Source organism: Pieris brassicae, chromosome 4, assembly GCF_905147105.1.
Source record: "Pieris brassicae chromosome 4, ilPieBrab1.1, whole genome shotgun sequence".
In the NCBI taxonomy this organism is placed as follows: Eukaryota; Metazoa; Arthropoda; class Insecta; order Lepidoptera; family Pieridae; genus Pieris; species Pieris brassicae.
The window spans coordinates 197668-224603 of record NC_059668.1 but is presented as its reverse complement, the minus strand read 5'-3'; the positions used below and the strand labels follow the sequence as shown (position 1 = coordinate 224603).

The 26936-nt window shown below is 38.1% G+C and overlaps 3 protein-coding genes across 5 annotated transcripts; 1 reads left to right on the top strand and 2 right to left on the bottom strand.

The window, feature by feature from the left end:
• The first annotated feature begins 1291 nt into the window (after window positions 1-1291).
• Window positions 1292-7285, top strand: LOC123708127. The gene is made up of 7 exons (XM_045658649.1): window positions 1292-1424; window positions 1626-4737; window positions 4972-5075; window positions 5158-5321; window positions 5401-5680; window positions 5758-5895; window positions 5977-7285. The coding sequence occupies exons 2-7, from the start codon at window positions 1807-1809 to the stop codon at window positions 6737-6739; spliced, it is 4380 nt and encodes a 1459-aa protein (XP_045514605.1). The 5' UTR covers window positions 1292-1424; window positions 1626-1806; the 3' UTR covers window positions 6740-7285.
• Window positions 7286-17069: 9784 nt separating this feature from the next.
• On the bottom strand, window positions 17070-21192 carry LOC123709001. Its single transcript, XM_045660074.1, has 9 exons — window positions 21061-21192; window positions 19711-20995; window positions 19304-19478; window positions 19060-19191; window positions 18886-18982; window positions 18680-18778; window positions 18105-18253; window positions 17411-17584; window positions 17070-17319 (listed from the first exon to the last, which is right to left on the bottom strand). The coding sequence occupies exons 1-9, from the start codon at window positions 21061-21063 to the stop codon at window positions 17178-17180; spliced, it is 2256 nt and encodes a 751-aa protein (XP_045516030.1). The 5' UTR covers window positions 21064-21192; the 3' UTR covers window positions 17070-17177.
• A 172-nt stretch (window positions 21193-21364) lies between these two features.
• Window positions 21365-26301, bottom strand: LOC123708628 (phosphopantothenate--cysteine ligase). Of its 3 annotated transcripts, none has more exons than XM_045659429.1 (7): window positions 25409-25716; window positions 24009-24156; window positions 23652-23880; window positions 23329-23543; window positions 23055-23240; window positions 22832-22934; window positions 21365-22762 (listed from the first exon to the last, which is right to left on the bottom strand). In XM_045659429.1, exons 2-7 carry the CDS (start codon window positions 24135-24137, stop codon window positions 22683-22685), a joined length of 942 nt encoding a protein of 313 aa, XP_045515385.1. In that variant the 5' UTR covers window positions 24138-24156; window positions 25409-25716; the 3' UTR covers window positions 21365-22682. The 3 variants fall into 3 exon arrangements, with proteins under 3 accessions (XP_045515385.1, XP_045515383.1, XP_045515384.1); XM_045659427.1 differs by lacking the exon at window positions 25409-25716 and adding an exon at window positions 24888-25107; XM_045659428.1 differs by lacking the exon at window positions 25409-25716 and adding an exon at window positions 26053-26301 and having other exon boundaries at window positions 21366-22762.
• Window positions 26302-26936: the final 635 nt, after the last annotated feature.

The window sequence follows — 26936 nt, the reverse complement described above, 5'->3', positions numbered from 1 at the left end:
ACCTCTTCTAAAACCATACTTATTGATACACTTAAATAATAATAACCATAAGTTTATTATTATTTAAGTGTATCAATAATTGATAAAGAATATTTTGTTCAAAAATTTTACTCAATGCTGGCAGTACAGATATGGGTCTAAAATTTGTGGGATCAGAAGTGCTGCCTGTTTTGAGTAACGGTGTGATTTTACTTAGTTTCATCTGGTCTGGAAAGACTCCAAAATCTATACATTCATTAAATATTATAGCTAACTCTGAACTGATAGCATTGATTACTGATTGTAAAATGAATACAGATATACACCAAAGATCTTTCGTTTTTTTTAAATTATTATATTTGCGGCTGATGCTGAAGAATTTAGAACGCTGGTTGTATTTAATGGAATGTTAGTAAAAAACTCATCAAATGTGGAGGCTACGAGTTCGGAACTAATTACTTTGCCGTTCACCTTATATTCAGTATCATTTCTGGAGGATCTTCCAGTCTCCTCGTTTATAATTTTCTAAGTTGTTCTTATCAGAGTTATTGTTTATTTTAAGACTTAAGTGTTTCGCCTTCGCCATTCTACACTCTTACATATAACTTTTTGAGCATATCCTAACATGAGTTTTAATTTCTTTACAGTCATTATACTGTTTTTCATCATACCACTCAAACATTATTAACCTTTTCTTATGTAGCTCCGGAGTTGCCCAGTCACAAAAGGTTTCTCCGAGACCAAAAACGTCTTTGGTGTGAACATATTTTTGAATTTATTAATAAATGAATCAGAAAATGTGTTATATAAATTATTAGAGTATTGGTTACTACGCAAAAATGGCATTTTAAATATAGTTTTTCCTGAATCTGTCTAAGTGATCACCTGTTATAGAAATTGTAACATTTAAGTATTTGAAATTCAAACAATTGACCAGCCTGGTCAGATGTTAGTTTGTTGATAATACAGGCGTTGAGAGGAACTAGATATATTACTATAGATATTGTAATTACAGATTAGAGTTTTCAGAAGGAAAAATAAGACCATAAGCAAAATAAATACCTATATAACAATCAATCTTTTAATGATCATGATCAAATGATCAAAATAAAAGTCAAATTTGGTTAAAAAATTTCAAGAGGAATGATTCCAACGAACCTGATTTTATATCAAACTCTCAGCTTTATATAACATATTGTATATCTGTATGTCTGTGGCATTTGTTCATAGCGAAAATTCTTCACAGAGTATAGAATAATCCAATCACTTAGTATCTATGACCTTAGTCTTTCAATTTTGGTATTGCTTTTGATTGAGAATTGAAATATCGCAATATGTCGGACTATTTGGAAATATTTTTAGAGTACGTGTAGATGTAAAAACACGGATAATATGTATTGTTAAATTATGTGTTATGGAATATACTTGATAAATATAATTTCTTGGTAAGCTTTACTATGCCATATCGCTTACGTAAAATACAGTTATTGCTTAATTTCTGGTTTTCATTTTTTATGTTTCAATGGCCTTTATCTCACATTTTTGTATTCTTTTGTCCTTTGAATGTGAGTGTAACAAGTTTTCAGGTCGCTTATATACGATTCAGAGTATCAATTGTAAAATGTAGCATGTTTTTTTGTTAACAGATCAATACAATTGAAGCGAAGATATGTGTTGTGGGCCATTCGCCTTGCATATTTACTGTAAAAATATACGTGATTGGCACCTTGCGGTTTGGTGCTCATACACAAACGATCGTTGGACAAAATAGCATTTCACGTATCGCCAGGGGTATCCTGAGCGTGATATAATACACAAATATTTACTATGTTGGAGGACAAGATGGATGAGAAAGTTCAGTGTCCAGTTTGTACACTTTATCTTCACAATGGGATGTCGTTAGAGACTCATTTGGATACGCATCCTAAAGATCAAGTTATTAAAGCTTTATGTTGTTTATCTTCCAAAGGCAATGCAAGTGACAGTAGAACTCCCACACCATCAATTTCTGAACGTTCTTATAGAAGTAGGACACCGGTGACAGATGATAGTGTTAGATGGTCAACTTCACGCCGCAGTGCTGAAAGCACTTATTGGAGAAGGACACCTAGCAGAAATAAGTCATTGTCATCATGTAATTCTAGAAATGACACTCCAGAAGCCAGACTGAATGTTACCAACTTTGACAGCAATGCTGTCAACAATTGTTCTGAATTTTCAAATTGTTCAGTGAAATCTTCTAAGACATCCCAGTCATATCTGCCAAGTGTGCCAACAATACAATCAAACTATAGTCAGCAATATCCATTCTATAGTGAGCCTACAGAAGACCCTGAAATAAAGTATTCTCGCAGCTCTGATTACAATGTGGCCGAAAATACAAATCAGCTGTTTGTTTATAATGTTCCAGTACTAACATCAAATGTAAAAGTTTCAACTTCTCCTACATTACCAACACCTTCAACATCTAAAAAACAGAGTAATTATGTAAAAATTCTTCCAAAACAAAACATGCTTTTAAAAAATGCTGCTAGGCTAGGTTACATTGCTCCAGGGCTCAAGCCATATCCTGTTATGATGTCCACATCTCCAACTTATATGCAAAAAAATGTTCAAACTAATATGATGGTTGCAGGAAGTGTGCCTGTGTCTGGAATATTAGATACTAAAACAGCTGTGGCTCCATTAGCAAGTCAGTTCACTCCACTTAATTCAGGCAACCTTACAACTGGGACAACTGTGGTCACTCAAAACTCACAAATTATTTATCGGGAGATGGTGCATAGTATTGATGGAAAACCTTACATCTCAAATATACCTCATGTTCTTAATACACATGAAAATATGGGGCAGAGTGGCTCATTGTATCAAAATCTAATGGTGGTTGACCCCTTTGGTAACACTTCATGTATGTACAGTACGCCCCAATCTATTTTACCCAAGACTTGTAATTCTCCAATATTCAGCAATAATTTATCACATATACCAACATCTATTGACAAGTCTATACCTAATATTGTTAATGATGTTAGTAAAACATTGATAATGGAGGTCAGCCCAATTCAGCATCAAATGTCATCTAAAACTGAGGTAATAACTATGCAACAAATGGACGAGACCATGGTTAGTTCTCCAGGCCAGACAGAAAGTGATACTGTACATAGAGCATTAGAACCAGAGACTGATTCTAAAAGTTCAACATCTGTTTCCACAAAGGGATTAAAAATTCTGAGCAATATTAAAGTGGAAGTTCCTGTTCAACACAATAAGAACATGATCAATACTATTATGGACCTAACTGGTCCAGGAGACTCTGGGTACATTCAATGTCCCCAATCACCTGAGAATATTCTACCAGATTTAAAGGAGAAACCTCAGCGTAGATCAGATATTGACAATTGCTGTCAGCCATCTAATGATAGCAATGAAAAATTTACACCACATAACTTTTCAGTTATAAAAAATGTTGGCAATCCACAGTCCTGTAAAGACTTTCCTAAGTTAAATAGTGCACAGGAGGACAATGAATCATGCGATAGCAATCCAGTTCCTGACCTTATATGTAATGAAAAGCCATCAATATCACCCTGCAGTGACTTATTAGAAAACTCCATGGACCAGTGTTCACCACTCTCAAAACATGACCATTCTCCCGAATCCAAAAAAGAAATAATTTCTGGCAGTGATCAGATTTTAAAGACTGAGATGGTAGCAATTAAGGCACATTCGGAAAGAGATGATTCAAATACTTCTAAATCCACAGCAACATTTCCAGTTGTCCAAGCCTTGTCAAACATAGTTGTCGAAAATGATGATTTTCATTCTAAACAAAAGAGCCATCCCCTAAGATTAAACAATATATTTGTCAAAAAACATAAAAAGCTAACAATCAAAAATTTTAAGCCATCAAGATTTGAGACAGACCCACGACCTTCGTCATCGACAAGTAAGTCTGAACAATACTTTAATCTGAATATTGAGAAGGTAGAAAATCATGAGGACGGAATTCAGCCTGAAACTTCTGTTCAAAAAATTGAAGTCTTAGAAAATGAGAAAGAATTTGATGCTGATACAGAAGAGCAATCAATGGATATTGAGCCGACTGCGCCATCAATGATCAGTCACTCCAATGGCTATTCAACCTCCATTGACTTGGTAATCAAGGAGGAAGTGAATTCCAACAATGAGTTCAGCAACGAAGCCGATAAGTCCGGACGTGACCTAGCCACCCTCGAGTCATTACGTCCGATCAATGTGATCACATATGGCAATATGGGCGCCGCAGATTTTGACGACGATTCCAACCACAGAGAACTTCTGGACTTAGAGACGGCTTCTAAAAACAAGCAATTTGTCAATATGATGAGTGATAACTATTTCGGTGATAATATTTACGCAGATTATTTTACACCTGATCGCGTAGAGAGTTTCGATTCAGGGAAAGGTTCGAATGTGGCAAAGGATAGGGAAGTGTATAATATTTGGGGAGAACCATCACAAAAAGAGAACGAGTTTGTCTTACCAAATTTTATTCACGAAAGTTACAAAATTGCTGAGAGCAATATGGATTATGATATTGGAGAAAATCAAAATATGAATCACATAGGACACGCTGATCGGGATAGTAAGGCTGACGTTTTACAAGAGACTAGGGAAGAGGAACCGCCGCTGAACATCTGTGCAGACGAGCGAATGCCCCCCCGAGGGGAACTCAGCGGACAAGAGAGCAATGGCGACATGGAGTCATCGTGGAGCGGGGTACGATTTATCTTGCATATATATATATATTTTTCGCGTCTTCTATTCTCCAATCAGACAAATTTCTGTGTCTGTGTGGCTGATCACTTTTCGCTATATCAATGTTCGTTGAACAACTTTAGTAGAGACATTTAAAAATAAATTTTAACTTTTTAAATTAGATAGATTGTGCCGACAGTGGCACAATCGAACGTGCCATAAATTGTGTCTGAAGATGTGTCATAATCGTTGCAGATGTACCCGGAGGTGACGGCCGCGGAGCCTTACGACCTGATGGCTCGTGAGAGCTGGGTCTCCGACGGCTCGGACGTCGACGACAACCACAAGACGGACAATTTGTACGTGAACAATAAATTGTAGTTTATCTATTAACGTTTTGGTAGCTTCAGCGAACTAATCTTGACCACGTCCGTCTCGCAGGGAGGAGCCGTTGACGAAAGGGCGCCTCCACACGTGCGCCCAGTGCGGCCTCAAGTTCCCGACGCTGAAAGAATTACGATCTCATTGCAACGCCTCCTACTCCCACAGCCGCATCGCCCGCTGCATTAAGAGAGAGGAAAAACCGGACGTGCCTTCTTTAGCTGGTGAGTTGCCGCAAAGTGACGATCGACCTGGAGCCGTTCCGTCGGTCGCTTTGAAGACATGTTTTTCGCTGAATTTCAGAAACTCTCATATTCGAAACCAAAGACGCGGTGGCCACCTCCATCCTGCCCGAATTCGATCCGCTGGCTGAGACCAAGCCGGAGCTGATCCTGATAAAGCAGAAGAAGAAACGGAACAACTTCGTGTGCTTCACGTGCAACGTGGACCAGGGCGGCCCCGAGGCCTTCAACGAGCACCTCAAGGTCCACCCGCTGGAGTGCTACACGTGCGGCAAGTTCTTCTACCGGCGAGCCAACCTAGTGTTGCACACGAAGACGCACCTCGGCATCAAAAATTACAAGTGAGTAAGAACTTCGGCCTAGCCGGGCGAAGGCCGAAGCCGCGTCCGCGCCGAGTCTCACGCGTGTCGTGTCGCAGGTGCGAGGTGTGCGGCAAGCGCTTCGTGACGCGGCAGAAGCTGGGCGAGCATCGCAACACGCACACGGGGCAGGCGCCCGTCAAGTGCACGCTGTGCGACCAGACCTTCCGCCGCTACTCCAACATGGTGCAGCACAGGTATTTCCTCTCGGCGGTCGACATCGTCTCGTTCCGGCGACGGCTTCCCTCGGCGTCAACTAAACGTTTCTTTCGTCACAGGGACCGACACCACCTGAAAAAGAAGGCCAAGGTGCGCGACTTCGTGTGCCGCTGCGGCGCCGTGTTCCACTCGCGGGCGAAGCTGCTGTGGCACCAGGAGACGCACGAGGATCGGCCCAAGGCCTGTCCGTACTGCGGAGACAAGTTCGTGCACGCGGCTTCGCTCACGCGCCACGTGCGGCGCTCGCACAACCACCTGTACGTGGCGAGGCGTTCGGGCCGCGACGAGAACGTGCCGTGCCCCGTGTGCAAGCAGGTGTACCTGCGCTCCAACCTGCGCGCGCACCTGCACACGCACAGCGGCAAGCGGCCCTTCGTGTGCGTCATGTGCGACAAGGCCTTCACCACCAAGTGGAACCTGAAGCTGCACCGCTGGACGCACGCCAGCCGCTCGGCCAAGCCCTACAAGTGCACGCTGTGCAAGGGCGCCTTCTTCCGCCAGAGCGAGTACGCGGCGCACGTGAACGCGCATCGCTCGGTGCGGCCCTACACGTGCAAGCACTGCGGCCGCCAGTTCATCCGCAAGTACAACTGCCAGCGGCACGTGCGCGAGCACGAGACGGCCAAGCGCTACGCCTGCGAGGTGCCCGACTGCGGCAAGACCTTCCACCGCAGCTACTACCTCACGGAGCACATGCGCGTGCACAGCGGCGCCCGCCCCTTCGCCTGCAACGTCTGCGGCAAGACCTCGACCAACAAGTCCAACCACAACAAGCACGTCAAGATCCACCACGCGCGAGAGCCCATCGCCACCGAGGCCTAGCCCTCCGGACGCGTTTATATGTTTAGGCATTTCGGTCAAAAGGAACCCCGCTCCGCGCCCTCGACGAACTCTCCTCTCTCTGCGAAACTGTGATTTGTTACTGGACGTTTTACTTAGATCGATTATATTTATTTAAATTAGATTATATAGCTATCTTTAACCTAGACTAATTTCACCGCAGCGTTCACTCGCCCCCACTCTCCCCACTCTCTCAGCGGCCGCGATCGGAAAGTCGGAGCGTTTCCTCCGAATCACACCAGCTGTGTTCATGAACGTGTCGTACTATACTTTATGCGCACGATACGTGTTACAATGATCTCGTATTCGAAACAAACTGTTTCACGTTTCGATTTTAGCGAATCGGACGCGTCGATACTCGGCGCGGAGGGCGATAGAAAGAAATGGTTATTTATTATAAGTTAATTTGTACATAGTTAGGTAACGTTAGGCTATATTTTTTAACGTGGGTCGTACACCAAATTGCAGTTCGGCGGGGTCACTGGACTGTTAGTGTCAGCAATAAATTATTTCAATAAGACATTTCAATGTGTTGTTTTATTTATGCTTTCGACCGAAGGCCGAGAGATTTATTGGGGGTGATTTGATTATGACGGATGCTACGAACCCTTTCCGCTTGCGGAGCGAGAGCGCAAGGTAGGTTTTGTGTAAGTAAGTTTGACTTACGGTATTTTTTATTGCAAATTCGGCCATTACACTGGATTATTGTTTGTTTATTTAATTCATGTAAGACGTTATTCAGTTATGAGTTACGAATTTGATTGACGCGTTCCCGGTCGCAGCCCCCAGGTACCAGGTTATTTAAGAGTATCACCAGAGTGCTTAAATTGACAAATAATATTATGATAGGTATAAAAAAGTTATTAGGGAAAATGATTAAATGACAATGAATGTGATATGACAATATCACGATATTAAATTGTTTAAATTTTTTGTAGGAAGTCGTCTCTGTAACTACTGCCAGCCATTTCGTAGTGGCATACATTAGGAAAGAGTGTATCTAAACATTTTTTCAATGTGATGGCCTAGTGTCTTCAGCGTGCAAATCTCATCCCTGAGGTCGTAGGTTAGATCCCCGGCTCTGAATCAATAGGATTTGTGTGCTATGTGCGCATATATGATTTAACATTTGCTCGAACAGTGAAGGAAAACATTCGGAAGAAACCGGCTTGCCTTAGATCCAAAAAGTCGGTATGTGTCAGGCACAGGTGGCATCATCTACTTGTGTAATAGTTTGACAAATGATCATAAAACAGATACAGAAATCGAGTCCCAGACCTAAAATTAACGCGGGAATCAGCTAAACATATTAAGTTTTGTTATCACTGCGTAATGATCACTCTACGCTGCCACTATCGTCGTCAAAGGTTACTAACCTTTAGGAAAACTTGATTCGCCATCTAAGTTTACTGAAAAAAGTTTATTTTAAACTTTTTGGACGGATAAAAGCTATGTATTATTATTAAAACTTATAGTTGTTTACATAATTCTAATTGTTTTTTCTTTTTCCGACGTTTCGCGTACTTTTCAGCGTGCGTGGTCACGGTGACTGAAGACGAAAGGTCTTAAATGTCAAAAGTATCACAGATGAAGAGAAGATGATGAGAAGATGACGTCATCTTTTAGTCGATACCAACCTTGGGGCAATAAATACAGATAAAACAACTTTCTCTGCAGCTGTGACACTTTTGACATTTAACACCTTTCGTCTTCAGTCACCGTGACCACGCACGCTGATAAGTACGAGAAACGTCGGAAAAAAAAATTAAATTTAGGATTATGTAAATAACTATAAGTTTTAATAATAATACATAGCTTTAATCTGTTCAAAAAGTGTTTTTCTTAATGTAAAATCTATTTTAACAAAAGACAATATTATTTTAAGCTCCAGTACACGAAGCCAATGTAGAAATTGATCTATTATTATCGAAAACTAAACTAAACATAAATTTAGTTTAATTATTAATCAAATTAAATACAAATTCAAATCATCTACGAATAGATGATATTTTGAGATGAGTTTTAAAGAAATATAAGTAGTTTCAAAGTCTACAATATTATACTAGCAAGTGTGCATTGAGTAGTTTTAAGGCCGGCAACACACTTGCGAGTCCATGAGCAGTATACTACTGCTACTAAAATCACTGTAACGATAAAGATAAAAAAACATTTTAATTCTAACTATCAATGTTCTGTACGTCAAAACGTTGTTTATGCACGGGTCATTGTGACACACCCTTCCACGTGCCGACTCTCGCCCATTCGCGTATGAAGCTCAACGATTCCCTTTCCGATCGGTTACCATACACACTAAGGCTTGAATTAAAAACACTTTACGACAGGCGTGACCCACTACTGAAGCAATTCAGGAAGTAGTTCAGAAAAATAATAAAATCACGTTTTTCGTTAAGCTCATCCTGACAAATAAGAATACCATGACACAATTACTGCTGAAATATGTTATTATAAATAATAACAAGTAATGATTAATTGTTTTTTAATAGAATGATTTAAACACAAGTCCGAATTGCTAGGCTAATAAGTGTGATAAGCTTATAAGTAGGTCTGTCGGTAATGTTAAAGGGCATAAAAACTATTGTTGGTCAAGTAGCTAGGTTTTGAGAACCAAGAAGATTGGATTGTATATGTAAATGTATTTTAAGAGAATAAATATAAGTTTGTAGTACGGGCAAAACTTAAAACAGGTTGTTTTTGCTTACGGTATGCCATATTACATATCGGTCAAGTGCTACAACCATCTACACACCCATAGTCATCATACAAGCTACGAAGTATATGTTGTAGACAAAGGACTATGATTTCACTGTTTATATTTAGTGACGTTAAACTATTACTTAATTTTTAACTTCTATCAGAGCGACTAGAACCTGTCTAGCCTTTTTAACCGACTTTTAATGTATCATTAAGCAAGATCTTTATACATAATCAGTAAATATCTCGTAACGAAAACCATTTTTTAACACTATCAATTAATAATTTGTGAAAAATGAAGACTGGAGGCGGCCTGTGACTACACGCGGTGATGACCAATAAATTATATATAGTCGTTATTGACATTTGGCCAGAATGGATCACGCGACTTTATATTATCAATTATCAGTAGTCGGCTTATCAAAACGATTAGTGGCAAAAGCGTGACTTGAAGCAATGTTTCATTTTAATCTAAATAGCATTGATTAGGTTATAGCTTAATTTGATTAACCGTTGAAGTTAGACAAGCTCAGAGAAATAATTGTGCGTTGTTTACGATTTGTCATTAAATACTTAGATTGGAGCCAACGAAGCCGATTTCGTAAGACTTTAGAGTTTGTGCGTCACATCGCACCATTCCAATTAAAGTTCCGTTAAATTATCATTCTTTTTTATCATCGCGTGTGACAAATGAATGATTTCAATTAATTTCAGTTTCAAATGTTATAAAATCCGCTGGTGGACTCGTGCGCAGATAAGGCACAAGAGAAGTTTATTTTTTTGTTCTGCCGTTCCAATCGTAACACAGTATGAGTTATTTTTAGATCTGCTTTGATATTGTAAACTGAAATAATTATAATTTATTTCATTAGTAAATGGTTGATGGTTTTATTAAACTGATAGTAGGTAACCATTTTGCGAGTACGCGATTTTTTAATGAAAAGGTATTGAGGATTAAGTAGTTTTTAGCTACCATATTCAAACAAACAGACATGTGACAGATGTAGCTTTTAAAAAAGTGCCTAACTGAATTGAACCGTTTCAATGAAATCAAGGTATACATGCAAGGTAATCAACGACGAACTCGTTTAAGAAAATATTCAAGAACTGTTTGACGAGTAAAAGACATAAGCACCGCCAAGCAAAGTAAAAAACACTATAAATTAAATTAAAGGGCTTATGTTCATGACCCTAAGGTTATTCCAAAAGTGTCTCTTAGATTAGCCATCATTATTCGCCAATATGCGGTGATGTTGCATCATTGACAAGACACAAAAAGTCAACACGTGATATCGCAAAAGCCTCGCCGAATGTCAATTACGCACTTAATTAACAAAATGTCTATATACCCACTAATAATGAATTTATATTCTAAGAAATGGGTTGAATGAGGTTAATTATTAAAGGGCATACTCTCATGAATTAAGTGCCTGGATTGCCACAAAAGCTTTTCGGCAATTACGGGGACGAACTTTCTGTTACATAGCCTAGTCTGAAGTACAAGTCGTGAATAAAGTATATATGTATACATTGTATTCGGCAAGATAAGAAATCTTCGGATTTGGCACGAATTTTCTCTTTTAGCGTAATCCAGATAAGGTTAAAGGCTACGCTCGCTTTAATTTCATCTCACCTATTTTAAATTTGGCTTGACATAAAGATATGCTCGGTTATCATATACTCTTATATTTTTAATACATTTTAGAGTTTGTAGTGGGTATATTTCAAATAATGTAAATCATCCAATCCCTGTCCATTGACAACTTACGTGCGCAAGAACATAGACTAAACAGAGCATAATTTAGAAACCCATTTTAACCCAGATAGATAAAGACGGTCCAGTCTGAAATACAAGGCTTCTTATTGACCCAATTTGCTGAGTACGGTGTTCGTGCGACGACCGTGTTGATAACTTTAATTATCAAAATAATTCCGTTGTTACATCATTACTTTGGCTCTTGATAATGATTCTCATACACCTTGATGATAATGATTCTCATCAAGATCTGTGTCTTAATATTTGTTTGTCACGACTCGTCGAGCTTTAATTTGACTATAAAATAATGAATTTTCTCACCTAAGAAAATACTGCACGTTATTAGAAGCTCTATTTGAAAACTAATGAATATACTTTCACGTCTTATTTGTAAAATATCCTTAAAGTCGGCTAAAACGATCGAGTAAGGAAATGTCAGACTGTGATGTTTATATTATAATAGGAGGCTCATCCGATGTTAAGTGATCAGCCATCATTACCAGAGGGCAACTAGTGCGTTGCTGGCCTTTTAGAAGTGTTTAATGCAATGATTTACATTTTATTAAACAATAAAGTTTTTTGCCCCGCTCACATTATATCGATTTTCGAATCATTAAAAAAATCAGCGATTTATCATAACCTATCCACGAAATTGATAATTTTACTACAATGAAATAAAATGACATTGAAGCCCAGTCATCGAACCTTCCTATCACCATTTCGGCGGGTTATCATGCACGCGCGCGATAACCCCCGCACCTATATATAACTGGCCATCTTAACTCAATCTTCAGTTTACACTGAGCCGGCAATCGATAAACTTCTACCAGCAATACGTAATCGTTTAAGATTCGCTACTATTTACAAACACTACAATTATGCAACTCCAGCGTTTTCTGCTCGCTGTGTTGGCAGCCCTGTTCTTCCTTTCGGCGCAAGTGAACGCCCGCCCTCCGGTCCGGGCGTATCGCATTCACAAACGCTCGTGGTGTCTCCTGAAGCTGTGCAGTTATCCGCCAGCGCCGCATCCTGTGGAGAAGCTGCGATGACGGCCGCAAATACTGACCGTGGATACAGTATATTCTCAGAATGAATACTCGCCTGAGAGTATTATTTTCTTTGACCTACATTAGGTCGCCGCCTAACAGAAGTAACTCTGTACTTAATGAATTACTAAGTATTTAAGAACACTAGTATTTGGAAGATAAAAAAAAAAGTTTCTTACCGTTCCTTCGATATTGTGTATCGAGTTATGTAATTAAGTATTGTTAGATATTGTACGCACAACGTAGATAATATTATTTATTGTTATGATTTTAATATGACCTAAGATTAAAATTTATTATTTCTTACATTGTCTTTTATTACTACGAACATTTCATCAAAAATAGTTTTAATGTGAAAGCTGCAAGACTGTTTAAATACAATAGTAATGCCAAATATGGTGAAACTGAAAAATATTTCTGGACGATGCTAATATCGCTGCGATTATTAATATTGTTTGCCTTTTTGACTGATCAAAAAGCATATAAATTAAAGTAGTTGACTATACCAATTGCTAATCAATAATTTTTAGCTGAAAATTTATCTTGGTTGGTTATTTTTATTTACGTAAATTGATTATAACACTTTAAGTAACGATACATAATGTTGTTCTTTAAAAAAAAATCTAGAATTTTCGGGATTTAGGGGGAGTCAAAGTCCTAATGTGTCGGGCACATTTAATAAATTTGCGCGCCTTGCTTAATGCGTAGATGTTATCTACGCAGTTTGATAACGCCTCGGTACGCGGGAGGTGTGTCTCATTCATGAATTTCTGTCACATGATGCCATATTACAACGGAATATTACTGCTATGGGGAAAAACCAGATTCGGTATTTTTATCTAAACTACATTCTGAGCACATAAAACATGTTGTAAATAGAAATCCTTTAGATTCTATTTGTCGTGTTAACTTTAAGTTGTGTTGTCGTAAACGATACTTAAAACGGTTTAAAAGTTTTATAGTAGAAACGTTGGGCGGGAACGATCAATGGACCTACAGAACGTCACTCCATAGGTATAATAGAGACTTATAGATGTGATGGAAACGTAACTTCGTCGCAATTATTTCACTTTTATTGCTTTTAAACATGGATATCTTTATAAGGAAAGATATGATAGAAATAATCGCAGTAATAAAAGCTTGAATAAGGTCAGCAATAACATGACGCGCTCCACGCGTACATAAATATCGTCCGATACATTATGATGACCGCAGCATCTAAACGGATAGAACTAGATAACGAATATACTTTTCTTTGTTATTATTGAACTAGGGGCAAGATCATTCGCTATGATTATCGTCAACGTGGGTGGCTGTGACGTTGCAGTGCGCATGTATTATGGTTAATACATAAGTTAACCCCAATTCTAGGAGTTACAACTAAGTATCCCCCAAAAATTTTCGAAATTTCTGTTTGCTAGTTTACCAATTGTTTTGTTTTTTAAATATAATTCTAGATAATTCCCCGACTATGTAGTCGTCTGTTTTGTGGTCCAAACTGTTTGTGTACAGTTCTTCAGCTACGTCGATGCCGATCTTGTTCCGCTTTTTCAATCAAATCAAATCAATTTTATCCGTTATAAGGCGACCAGAGCGATGTGCATCTTTGACATCAAAATTTCCGGATTGAAAACACTTAAACCAAATTTGTGCTACTCTCACTCACTAGGTCCATAAACATCGCATTTTTTTCCTTGCGTTGCGCGTTTACCAAATCCGCCAAAAAATGGGGCAAAAATGGTTGCATCTTTACAAAAACGGTAAAAATCCAAAAGGGGTTTTGTAGTAAAATTTTAAAATGTATCGAGTTTCTTCATTAGATTCACTCATCAGTACGAAAAATAAATAAAAATCACGCATTTTCCTAATTTGAATTTGGAATTATCTTCTTTAAAATTTAAACTTTTAATGATACCAAAATCAGCCAGATACAAATAGTATAGCCAAAGAGATTTTATTACAAGTTCATACATACTATAATGCGAAAAGACTTTTTCCCCAACCTAATTTGAACACATATGGTATAGGCAGCTTCCGAAAACAAGAGAATAACAATATCCTCTATAATAAAGGTAAAATACAAAGATAAGTATAACGGTAATGTTACGTTCAAAGATTATTCTGAATTAAAATACAAATCGGCACGGTCATCTTGAAGCTGAATTGGACGTTACATGGAGTGTAGTAATTGAAGTGGAGTAAGAGATTGTGCCAGAGATTGATGAACGAGCAGGCACGATGAACTCCGGATATATTCATTGAGAACTTGCGAGACTTACCATGTGATTCATTTCCTTGACATGTTCTAGTGTTCCTTATATTATGGATCCGGTGCCACGCAATATCATTTATTTTAAAAAAAAACCTATTTTCTGCGACTTAGAGTTCCCAGTAAAATAATATATTTATCCGAACAGAAACAAGTTATGAACTGTTTTAATATTTGTCGATTAAGTCGCAGTCGTTACATAAATTAAAATAAATAGTTTCAAAATTGGTGGCAAGCAATTATGAACAAAATATAACTTTGGAGGGAAAAATTAAAGAGAAGAATAACACTTCAGATAAAAGTTCATCAACCTTAAGAGAATCTCAGTTACTGCGTGACCTCGATATTATTTAATAATTAATAAAACCACGTTTAAAGTTAAAGTATGATAATACTTTACGTACGACAATAGCAGTGAGATGGCAGTGAGATGGAAAGCTGCTGACGAATATAGTTATACATATTTTAGTTAATAAGTAGGAACGTAAACCAAATGTTAGCAATCATTGCTCACTCGAAGCCAAAATGTTGATGTGAAAGCCAAAACCCTTTTAGTTTTTCCCACACGCACAAATTGTAATTTAACATTCTCTTATTCATCTTTCCTTATGTAAGCCAAGTTAGTTTTTTGTTAATCCAGCTTCGCACCCTCATTACCCCCAATTTTATATTAATAAGCTTATATTTTAAACTATTAAAGCTAGTTGACACCCAGCTTCAAGCAAAGTGTTTCATTTAACATATATTTGAAAATATTTTCAACAACCGCCACCGAACTTAACTCTGTGTATCTAATTCATGTTTATAAGTGTACAGTTGTACCACAGAGAACGGTTCGGTGGCCGTCCATACACAATCTTATACTAGAATAATAAGTCCCGAGTACATACCTCGTTGCAATATCTTCTTATCAGGAAGAAAGGCACACAATATTATCAGCCGTAAGGATTTTGAGAAATTCCATTAGTTTGGGAACAAAGAGAGGTTAGACTGATGCTAATACCTTGCCTCACGATAGTCCTCAAAAACGCACTAAACATTAAATTGAAATTATGTATTTCGCACAACAGTACTTAGTTAAAATACATAAATCAGGGGCGCTACCTTTTTAGGTCTAAGCCTTAGACTTATGTATCTGTGTCATGATAATTAATTATCTATATAAGCAAGTGGTAATCAGCCTCCTGTGCCTGACACACGTCATCAACTTTTTGGGTCTAAGGCAAGCCGATTTTCTCGCGATGTTTTCCTCCATCCTTCATTGATGCAAAGCGTACGAACCCAGGGATGAGTCGCAGCCTGAAACAACTAGTAGTTACCTACTAGTAACTACCAAAATAAAAGCAATACGCATATCTTTAAACGTTGGTATGCTGTCCATGTTGGAGTCCCACATATTGGAATTTTAGTTTTGTTTACTTACCAATACTAGCATACCAATTAAGACCGATTTTTTTTAACTAAGGATACAATCGGAAATAATGAAGTCATTATTATTATATGTCAATATATTATGACTTTTGTGTGAAGCATTCGAATTGAAGCAAGTGACAAGTGCATATGCACTTGGCCAAGTGCACTTGAACTGTGCTTCTGCATTATCACTAATTCATTTGTAAACAAATTGGTATTTTATCTTTGATCCATTATAACATAACTAATTTATTCCTACGTAACAATTGCATGATTTTTACGTTGAACTAAAAAAATGCAACATAAACCAATAGCAGCATTGTTTATTCGTATTTTAATCCTGATCGGCAAACAAAGCCTTCTATTGTGTTTTATTACTTAATACAAACATTACATAGGATATTTCTTAAGATTCGCTTTTTGGCTACAATAAGTTGTACATATTTTAAATTACTTCGAGCATATCTGATTGAAAGTCGTTAAATTTCAAACATTTCAAACAAAATTAGTGGACATTGTCTCGGAATCTAAGAGATTATATTTTTATAAAAGGTTAGCTGTGAATAGTGGAAGCTCGCCTGTTCCTTTTGACACCGCCACACATGGACACGCAACTGCGTTTCGGCCCTTTTAGGAGTTGGTACGCTCTTGTTGGTTCTAAATGGGATATGGTTCGAAAATACTTCAATAGATTCCAGATGCGTGCGCGGCAAAAAGTTTTAATAAAATCGTTCAGTTATGAAACGTCGAAATTTCGTATTGCCTCGACGTCCAATGACAAAAACCAACTGCACTGTATTAATCCGAACAACTTCTCTGAACACTCTCCTTAGTAAATGGAAATTAGTAAATGCTGTAAAAGGTGTCCCTAAAAGCCCACGATCAGTTACTGATCGTCGCCGACTCTTATGTGGGGCAGAATTCGCAAACTGACCATCACTCGATATGTGAACGCCCAGTCTTCTGATGCTGGGTGAGGTTTTAAGGATAATGTCTTCGGGGAGAGGAATAGCGATAAAGGCTGTGTTCGATTATCGATTATCGCTACTCGAGTATATCTCAGTCCGACACTATTAGCAGAGTTTCGACTATAAATAATGAATGAAAGACCTTACAAGCGATTCTATAATTTTTTATTTTCATAATCTTTTTAAATTACAAACGCATAAAAGACGCAACATACAGACTATACATAATTAGTATCCAAATAAACGCATACGGGAATTATGTTAGTTTCGATGTTGAGATGGTTTGGTCATATTTCTTCATTTGCCTGGACGCAGTCTCGATGTCGACGTCCGTTAAAAAGTACGCTTCAAAGTTATTTAGAGGCCGCAACATGGCATAGAGGCGTTCGGCGTATTTTCTTAAAGGAAACAAATAAATCGGTTGGACTAACTGTATATTATTATTATTAATCAATATTTGCAAATAAAATAGGTATCCCTAAGCCATACCTGGTGTCCGCGTTCTTATCGTAGAGTAAATGTGAGAGCCCCCGCAGCACATGTGCCCTAGCCGTGGCTGCGCTGGGCGGGCGGCCTCGCAGCAGCAGCCGACCCCCTTCGGCGAAAGCAGCGCATACTACCAGAAGGCGAGCTGAAGCGCAGCGCACCAGGGCGCTTTTATGTCTAGAAGTATTCCCCCGTGTAACCCAATTCATAAAATACTTAGAATTACAATAATACATAACAATGGGATTTGTACTTCGAAGGGCAACAACGACACTAATCACGGGCTCCGCATGAAACTAAATATTTTCTATGTTGGAATAAGTTAATACGATTCCTTTATTACAGAATGTATGGTATCTACCCCTACTGTCCCTTAATGTACCCTACATTTGTCTTAGGTATGGTGGGGTAGAATAAATAAGAAACAAGACGGGACTTACAGTTACCTACTATCTACTTGGACTTGCGGAAGGGGGGGGGGTAAGAAGACACATCACGTGATCTCTCCTCGGCGTAAACATAACTTATTTTTTCATTACGAACACGATTTCTCACTTTAAAGAAAAATGTTCACGAGTAAAACATAGCTGTGTTACATATCAACATTTATTAGGCGTTTATTTTCACCTCGTTTATCACTGTGCTTAGAGAGAAGCATTGATAGCATGGTCATGGAATACATTGATTAAAGACGTACCCCGTGCCGTAGACGCATATGGCGGTGACAGAATGAGTGACGTCGACTGAGCACACGACCAGGTCAAGGGCCACGTTTGCCGCCTTTCGGACTGGGCGGCAAAAGCTGCCGGTCTTCACCAGCAATGTTGCTATTGCCTCAAAGAAATCCTATACACGACACATGGGAAACTAAATTGAAAGTGGTAGCTAGATATATCAGTTTTATTAAATCATGAATAACTCTCAACTATGTGTGTGTGTACGTATCTTAAAATGGAGAAGTCATATTTTCTTGTATTTTTAGGCATACACATTGTTTTAGAATGTACATATAAATAAATTCCAGGCTTTGGTAAATGAAGCACAATAACATTTTATGATATATTCGTAGGGCCGGCAACGCAATCACCAGCCCTCTGCCATTGTGGGTGTCCGTGGGCGGCGGTATCACTTAACATCAGGTAAGCCTCCTGAACGTTTATTCTATAAAAAGGAAAATAATACTTTATGTATCAAAATAAAAGCAAAATAATTTCAGAGACGATAGAAACATTTCGGTAGGCGTTAAACTATAAACTATAAATATATGAGTACCGGTTTCTTGGTGTAGTTGGTGTTCTTTAGTATTGCAGCGAGAGTATGACATGCGACGCGAGACACCTGCGTGCGCGCAGAATCTACGTGAACTGACACCTGTATTGCAACAAACTCCAATGAAAAAGTTTTTTTTAACAGCTTGCTTTTGACTCGCCGCTTTTCTATGTTTTGCCAATTAACGTAATACTATGGAGTTCACTTACTTGTCTTATAAGCTCTGCAATTCTGTGTTCAGATATGACAGGCCAAAAATTCTCTAACACTTTGGGGAGCTCGTCTAGCGTTTCTAAAGCTTGCACCCTGAAAGTTACGTACACACCCAGACATATATACATATATTGAAAGTAAGATAGTAAATATTAAATGATAAATAATACCAAGAACTCAAACGAAGCCTTCTCAGCAGCTCTCCACACAAGGCCTCGCAGCCTCTCTCTGCTGCGTCACTCAGTTTAGTTTCGGTTGGAGAACAGGTTGTGCTAGTCGGAGATGGACTCCGGCTCACCATCCTTAATTAATAACAAATAATATTACTCCTCTTTTTGGATTGTGCCACATTTCTATAACAATGTTCTCAATTTTGCAATAAGTTTCACAGCAGCAAATAATGCAAATCTTTACCTGGGTCTCCGTTGGGTCATCTTGAGTTCTCGTATTTTCTCTTTAATACTTATAGCATCCTGATTTGCTTCATCGCTGGTTTGGGTTTTGCCAAGCTGCCGCTCCTTTTTGATAAAACCTTCCCCGTGGTTAATGGGAGGTAATTGTATTGTATCGCTGTGATACCTACCTGCATCTGAGAATAAACGTATAAGTATTAACTAGTTACTGAATGACTGTGATAATAACTACTAATTAGTATAAGCTAAGGCACGGAACACGACGTTGAGTTTGACGTTTTTTGTATGTAATAGGAGGCAAACGGGCAGGAGGCTGACCTGATGTTAAGTGATGATGATAAGTGTCCATGGACACTCACATTGCCAGAAGGCTCGTAAGTGCGTTGCGAAGGACCTATGATGAATTACCTTTGTTAATATTTATTAAGGGATTTTCTCCAGATGCGTTGGTGTCAATCTTCCATCGCGATCTCTCTTTGCGGTTATCAGACACAAGGGGTAGGGTATTGGTTTTGATTAATTTACTACATGCGTTGGAAAACAAAAAGTTCAAAGGACTATTAGGGCAGGAAAAATTGTTAATTGGTGGGAGTCTAAAGTGACTTTGGTTTTCATTGCAATGAAATATTGGATTCACAGTACTTTTAGATTTTGTAATTTGACTTATGTTTTTAGTATCCTCATTTTTGGTAAGCGTTTCTTCGCTAGGGCTTATGTCCGTTACACTTGTTTTCCTTACATTGGTTTCTTCCGTCAATGGAGTTAAAATACCCACTATAGGTATTTCCGTCTTTTCGTCTTGATAAAAAGCCACCTCACCGCAGCGAGACAATTTTCTATACAAATCATCAATGTCGTTATCAACAGATTTCGGGATTACACTCGATTCACTTATGTCTTGATCAGTTTCTTGATACAAATTATCTAAAGAATCCTCTTCTATATCGGAGTCACAAGGAGAATTTTCATATTCATTCGCATTCTCATCTTGGGCTATATCCTCTCGAGAACCATCGTCCACAAATTTAATTATCTTATCATCAGTTTCTCCTGTAAGGTTTCTTTTACTTATTTCTATCTCGTTCTCAGACTCTTGATATATAGAAGATTTATCTTCTAATGAATCGGCAAGTGCCTGGCTTACGAAATTAGTATTATAAACTATGGAGTTGGTTAGCTGTTGAGTTGGATTAAAAAGGGTTTTATCGCTTATTAGTTGAATGTGGTACTCTACGGTTTTGTTTTCCGTTATTGAAATAAATGATGTTTGTGTTTCTAGAGAATTGACACCATCAGCTGTTGAAGCTAGGCGCTTTTCATTTTGCGCTAGCTCGAAAATAGTTTTACTCGTTTGAGTAAATATTTCTTCTGAATGTAAAGAATATTGCTGGAGATCATCTCTGTCGAACCTGTTTGTTTTTTTTGTAATTTCCATGCAACGATTATTTTTTGCTGTCATTTTATTTTGAGCATATTCTTTTAACTGAACAGTGGCTGGGAATCTGTTAGATTGATATGTTTTATCACTGGTGTCGCTATCATCGCAATCGATGACATATGTTTCTTTACTCGAAGAATGGTTTTTATCTGAACTACTGTCTGTGAAGTCGAGCGAGTACACATTCGAAGCGGTAATACTTTTTTGTGAATCAGTGTAATTCACGTCTCCCACAATATCTTCGACTTCCTCCTCCTATGAACAATCACTTTTAGAAAAATACATTGATACTTTGGTACATCTATAAAGTAACTACTTACCATAATAATAAATTTAGAACAAAAACTACATATAAATATCAAAACATAGGGCCGTCGTTTGTTCACTACCGAGTAGCGTATATTTAAGTATTTAGAAATTTTTCAATACAATTCTGACAGGCCATGACGCTATAAACGAAAAATATCTCGACCGCTGAAAACTGCCAACTCGAGAAAGACACCCACAGGATAAAGAGAATTTATATAGAATATATATTTATTATTTGATGAACTACAATTTCTAATCTAATATCTTAATATAATTTTAAAAGGACAAATAAAAGGCCAACTTTCCAAACAGATTATATTTGTACTATGTCTAATAATCAGAACATACATTATTCTTAACAAGAATCACAAACATCTATAAATACCCTTCAAAATCCAATAAATATATTTATAAAACTAATCAATATATTGTAACATTTACATAGTTTTTTTCACGCGTCAATTTAATATCGGAAGGGTTGCACTACAGCTATAATACCACAAGAATATCGGACCCGGGGTTAATAAAAGCACTAAGTAAAAAAAAAATATTTTCTTCACGAAGTCTATCGAGGACTTATTGATCTAAGGCGTTTAGCGCACTGATATGTTAATTTCAAACATAGGAAAGAGATCTGACTTGAATTATCGAGAGAAACATTTACGAAAGCACACAGGCACCCAGACATTAACGTTAATTTTTTAAGAACATTTTATTCATAAACACGTAACAAACATGTAAAATCTATACATTACAACTATAGGGCACAATAGATTATGTTTAATTTAAACACATCGTGTTTACAGACAATTGTTTATACACAATTGTCGTCAATTTATCCGGAGAATAATATTGAAATTGCTACACTGGTCTGAAATACTTTCTATTCGCTCTACGCTACGGCAGAGGCGAAGCGGGAATATTGTTTTAAGTGGCACTCAAAGTGGTCCCGCTCAAACCTTTTGCTTAATTTCTGTCAATCGCTCACAACAGAGGTCGACAGTTAATAATCATATTAACCACAGATATCACACCACACGCGGCTAGACGTGAATTATAACAGACTAACTACTGTGGTGAAATTACATACATATATTATTCTCTTGATTGATTTCGATAAAATACTCTAACTTTAAGATATGTACGAGTTTAGTACTAATGGTCAGGGTGAATTTGCAATTCCGTAATAAAGGAGATATCTAAAATAGGGATGTCTTATTTTAATGATTTTGGCGAAGTTCGATTCTAGCAACTACAGAATAAAAATATTTTGCAATCAATGATCTGAAGTCAGGAAATATATGGTGAATATACCTAAAGTATTGCGAGCGATGGCAACAACCAGATAACCCTGAATCTATTACATTATTATTCTGAATTTTACGTCTATTCATTATTTTCCAGGCTACATTTATCTTAAATACAATATGGCCTCACTCAGTGGAATCCGAAGGCAGAATAATTTTAAATCGGGGTGAGATCCGATGGTTTAAGGAATATTAGAAGACGTCGGCGGGAGTGCAGGAGTGCCGCCGGATTTGACAGAAACTACTTCTGTAACTGGAACTCGAGCCGTTTGACGTCGTCTCGGCTAGTCGACGAGGTAGAGCCTCTTGCGAGGGAGAAGCGGCCCTCAGCGGGCCTCGGAGTGCGCCAAATGGTCCGAGTGGTGGCTCACTATCACGCCGACTATCCCCGCCTCGATGTCTGCGCCTGCGGAGCCCGACGCGTCAGAAAAAGAGTGAATCGTGAACGTATGCGATTCACGCTTTACGGTCTTACCCGCCAGTAGCTCCTCCCTCGAGAGTAGGATCTCCTGGTTGGCGTCCCTCGTCACGACCAAGACTCGCTGGTGCCGGTTCTGCAGCATGTTGGCTATCACCATCTGGAAACCCTTATTGTCGTACAATACCGTAGTGTACGAAGAAATCCATGAAGTAATGACTCAAATTCAAAATAATTTATTCATTTAGGTAACACAATGTACTCTTATGGACGTCGTCACCTTATGCTTATACTTCTCCAGAGCGGCCCTCGATTTAGGAATGAGCAGATTCTCCTCAGTCTCCAGCTTGAAGGAGACCACGTAGGCGTTGGGCACCCAGAGGTTGACGAGGGGCGCCAGCATTTTCGGCACCAGATGCAACTGGATCACCGGAGGCCCGCTCTCCGACTGCATCTTGTGAGTGGGCTGTGGGCATAGTGCATCGTGCACTCGGATCCTATAAGGCAAACCGGACACTCGATGGAAGAGCGCCGAAGAGGCCTCGTTCACTTACGATGCTATCCTTGGGTATGTAGAAGTCCGAGACGGCGGCGGCCAGATACAGCAGGGCCCTGGGGCCGGACTTGGCCAGCACCTCGCAGGCGGCCCTCAGCAGCCAGAAGTACTCGGACACCGTGGTGAAGGCCACGTGCAGGATGGCCCCGGCCGCGTGCGCTGCCTGATACCGCGACAGCACCGGGGCCAAGGCGAACACGCTGTCCTGTTTCACTGGAAAACCAATCACACTGGCAGACGGCCGTCCTATTCTCACTTCTTACGCGCCCACCGATTTGCACTAAACCGCTTATGATGTCGTTCGTCTGAAACGATGCGTACCTCTGATAGTAGTATTATTGGATTCATCTTGCATCTCGAGCATGTCGAGTAATTTCTGGCCGTTGAAGTGTCTCGTGAAGGGCTCTAACGACTTCAGACGATGCATAAAGATTACCGCGTAGCCTTGGTCAAGAAAATATTCTGCGGATGCAGAACCGCGCTTTCCCGCGCTGAAGTTGTCCACGAATCGTACCGTGTTATGCTCCAGTGGTACTGTGGTGCCGCCAGACTGTAAAAAACATAGTTTTACGACTGTACTGGAATCTTAAGATAAAAATCTAAGACAATGACCAGAACCAGTAGTGACGAACGCCAACGCTGTTCTCACATAACTTCATCGATGGCCACTCAACTTACAGTAACCAATACAATCCTGTGTCCCTGTCGGTCATGTCGTTCACAGAACTCCTTGAGCAGGGAGCGGTTATCCTCAAAGTCAGTGGGAGGCAGGTGCGTCGCAAAGAACTCCTCCCACGACCCACTCATGGTCACTACAGCGCGTAGCCTGGAACGGAGGAAGTACAGTTTTAACTTTGATTTTTATGCACAACGCATTTCAAGAAAAATATTGTTATATAATACTAGCTTTATAAATAGTATTTATGTCTAGATTTTATACTTGTTTAGATTACGTAGACATAACAACAAAATCCAAAAATACAGTATACATAATGTAGTAGACACCTATTTTCATGTGAAAGAAGCCTTGTGTGTGATGGTTAATATAACATGGCGACAACACGAGAATGTATTCTAAGTTCACTTCACATCAATGACTTTGCGACACATTATACGTCGCTAGTTTAAATGAACGTAATATAAATCTGCACATTGACCATATATAAGAAAATTCAAATTTGATTTCAACAGCTGGAATATCGAAAAAGTACCTAAATGACGTATCACATTTTATATTATGATAATTCATTTTATATTAGCTATTTAACAACTGTTTTTCTTTGCATTATGGTACAATATAATTAAAATCAGCCTAATTTCATCGAAAATGGGAAAGTCACAGTTAAATTGGAAAAAAACTTTCTAGACAAAAATTTTGTGATTATCTGGCGCCCAAGGTGAGACATCGTAATTTGATAGCTTTTCACTGACCTAGCGTTAACAGGACGCCTTAATTATGTGGCTTCTATCTAATTAAACTGAGTAAGTAATAAAGAAAGCTGTAAGAATTTATCGTATTTTTAACATCCAATACAAAATGATATTTTAAATTCATACCTGAGATTAGTGCATTTAACCAAACAAAGAAACTCTTCAGCTTTATAACATATTTGTATAGATTTCATCAATAACTAAAATTAGCTTCAGAGAAAAATCAATCTTGTTGGAATTGAAGAGATAAAACATTATTCAAAAGCTTCGAGAAAGCAGTTTTTGCCAATTATACAATAAAAGTGATCATAGTTCTCTGTTCTTTTGATACTATGTAGATACTCTGCTTAAATCGTAGATATTTCAATCTGATTGTTTTAATCCTTATAGTTTTGTATCACTAACTTATTTTATTTATTTATAATATTATTTTATTAAACTTAACCATATTTTAATAATTCAATAAATTTAGTGGCACTACTCTTTATAGCCTTCGTGTTAACCGCTGCGCACCGCTTATATTTCACAATGTTTTGTTTTGTAGGTGCTGCAGGATTTCGATATTTGAGTGGCATGCTGACCTCCAGAGCTGTACCATAGGACCATATTAGTTTTATTACAGTTTTGTAAATGAGAAGTTTATTTACCAGACTGATTGCAGCTTTTCATGCTACAAAGCCTAGCAATAGCATGATCCTTCTTGCTATTATATGGTCTTGCCATGTCAAGCGTTTGTCCAGGTGCATGGCATCCAAATATTTGGCTGTAGTCTGTTTTGTCAAAACAGCTCCTTTCAGATTCACCGGTTATCACTCTTTTCTTAGTGTGAATGTGACTTGAACTGATTTTGCTGGGCTTGCCTGCATCCTCCACTTCTTTAACTATAATCCTATTTTGTCCAGGTATTCCTGTAGTTTTGCGGATGCTTCATTTGGATTTTTATTAATATGATTGGCATAAGTGTACAAATTTTACCTAAATGAATGTGTAACTAGTACTTAAATATTATATATCACATTGGTAATATAACTATTCCTCTTGTTGTTGTCTGAGTGTGTAAGTCATGAAAAAGCTGAGTAATTAGGCTAGAATATAATAATAATTTTCGTGTTGAAATCCTAGGACTTCATTCTTTAAACAACCAACATTTGGTGCTATTGGACTGGAGTAAGTTCAGAATGATTCTTTGGCATAAATGTTAGTTTAAAATTGGAATCGAACCTAAGATAGATATTTCAAAATTATAAAATACACACTGCAGATATATTACAATTAATACTATTATATTTACCTTTTTATTACACGGTAAGGCCGATGGTCTCGAGTCTTGAGAGAGCACAATAACAAATGTTTTAACTTCAGATTGGAAAAGTTTGGTATTGTTTCGATATATAAATAAATTAAAAATGTCGACTATAAATATAATGACATAATTGATATATACAATTAAATACAACGATTAACACTGAAACTCTTATGAGTTCATGAGTTTTCGACAATTAATCAAAAAGATAATACACAGGTGACAAGAGGTTACTGATTAGACTTGACTTTTGGATTTAATTTTTCGTGTTTATTTGAAATGTCAATTATCAAATGCCTTGTCAGTTGACCATATTGTCAGTTATCTGGACTGGTGACCGAGTGAAAGGTTTCGATCGGTCACCATTCATTGAATGTAAAACTAAATGCGGCGACCGGCGTAGAGGGCTACAATATTGGAGTTTACTGGAATTAAGCTGGGTACTGATTTCTGGTATAAAAACTTTAAAAAATATGTTTTAGTAAAATACAATAAACAAAGAAAATCATGCTATTTTAAATTATGACTGAGAGATAAAACTTATGACGATTTGGTCGGTTATTTAAGAACTTCCCCATGTACTAATCGTTAAATCTGCTTTTAAAAAAATTCACTCACTTGGTACCGAACTTGCAGTTATGCACAGTCGGCGCTTCATAAGTGTGTACACATTTGGATAAAGTAGTTGATTTCCTGCCACTACTTTAAAGGATGTCTATATACTTAACAATTAACGGACTTTTTTAATTCTCCGTTGAGTGCTTTATGTCAGTTTGTTGTTTTTTCTATGTAAACGTGTGTCTATTGTTTTGTATGAAGTAAAAAGAGTAATATACTCATTATTTAATACTTGCCGCATTGGGGTGAACCGT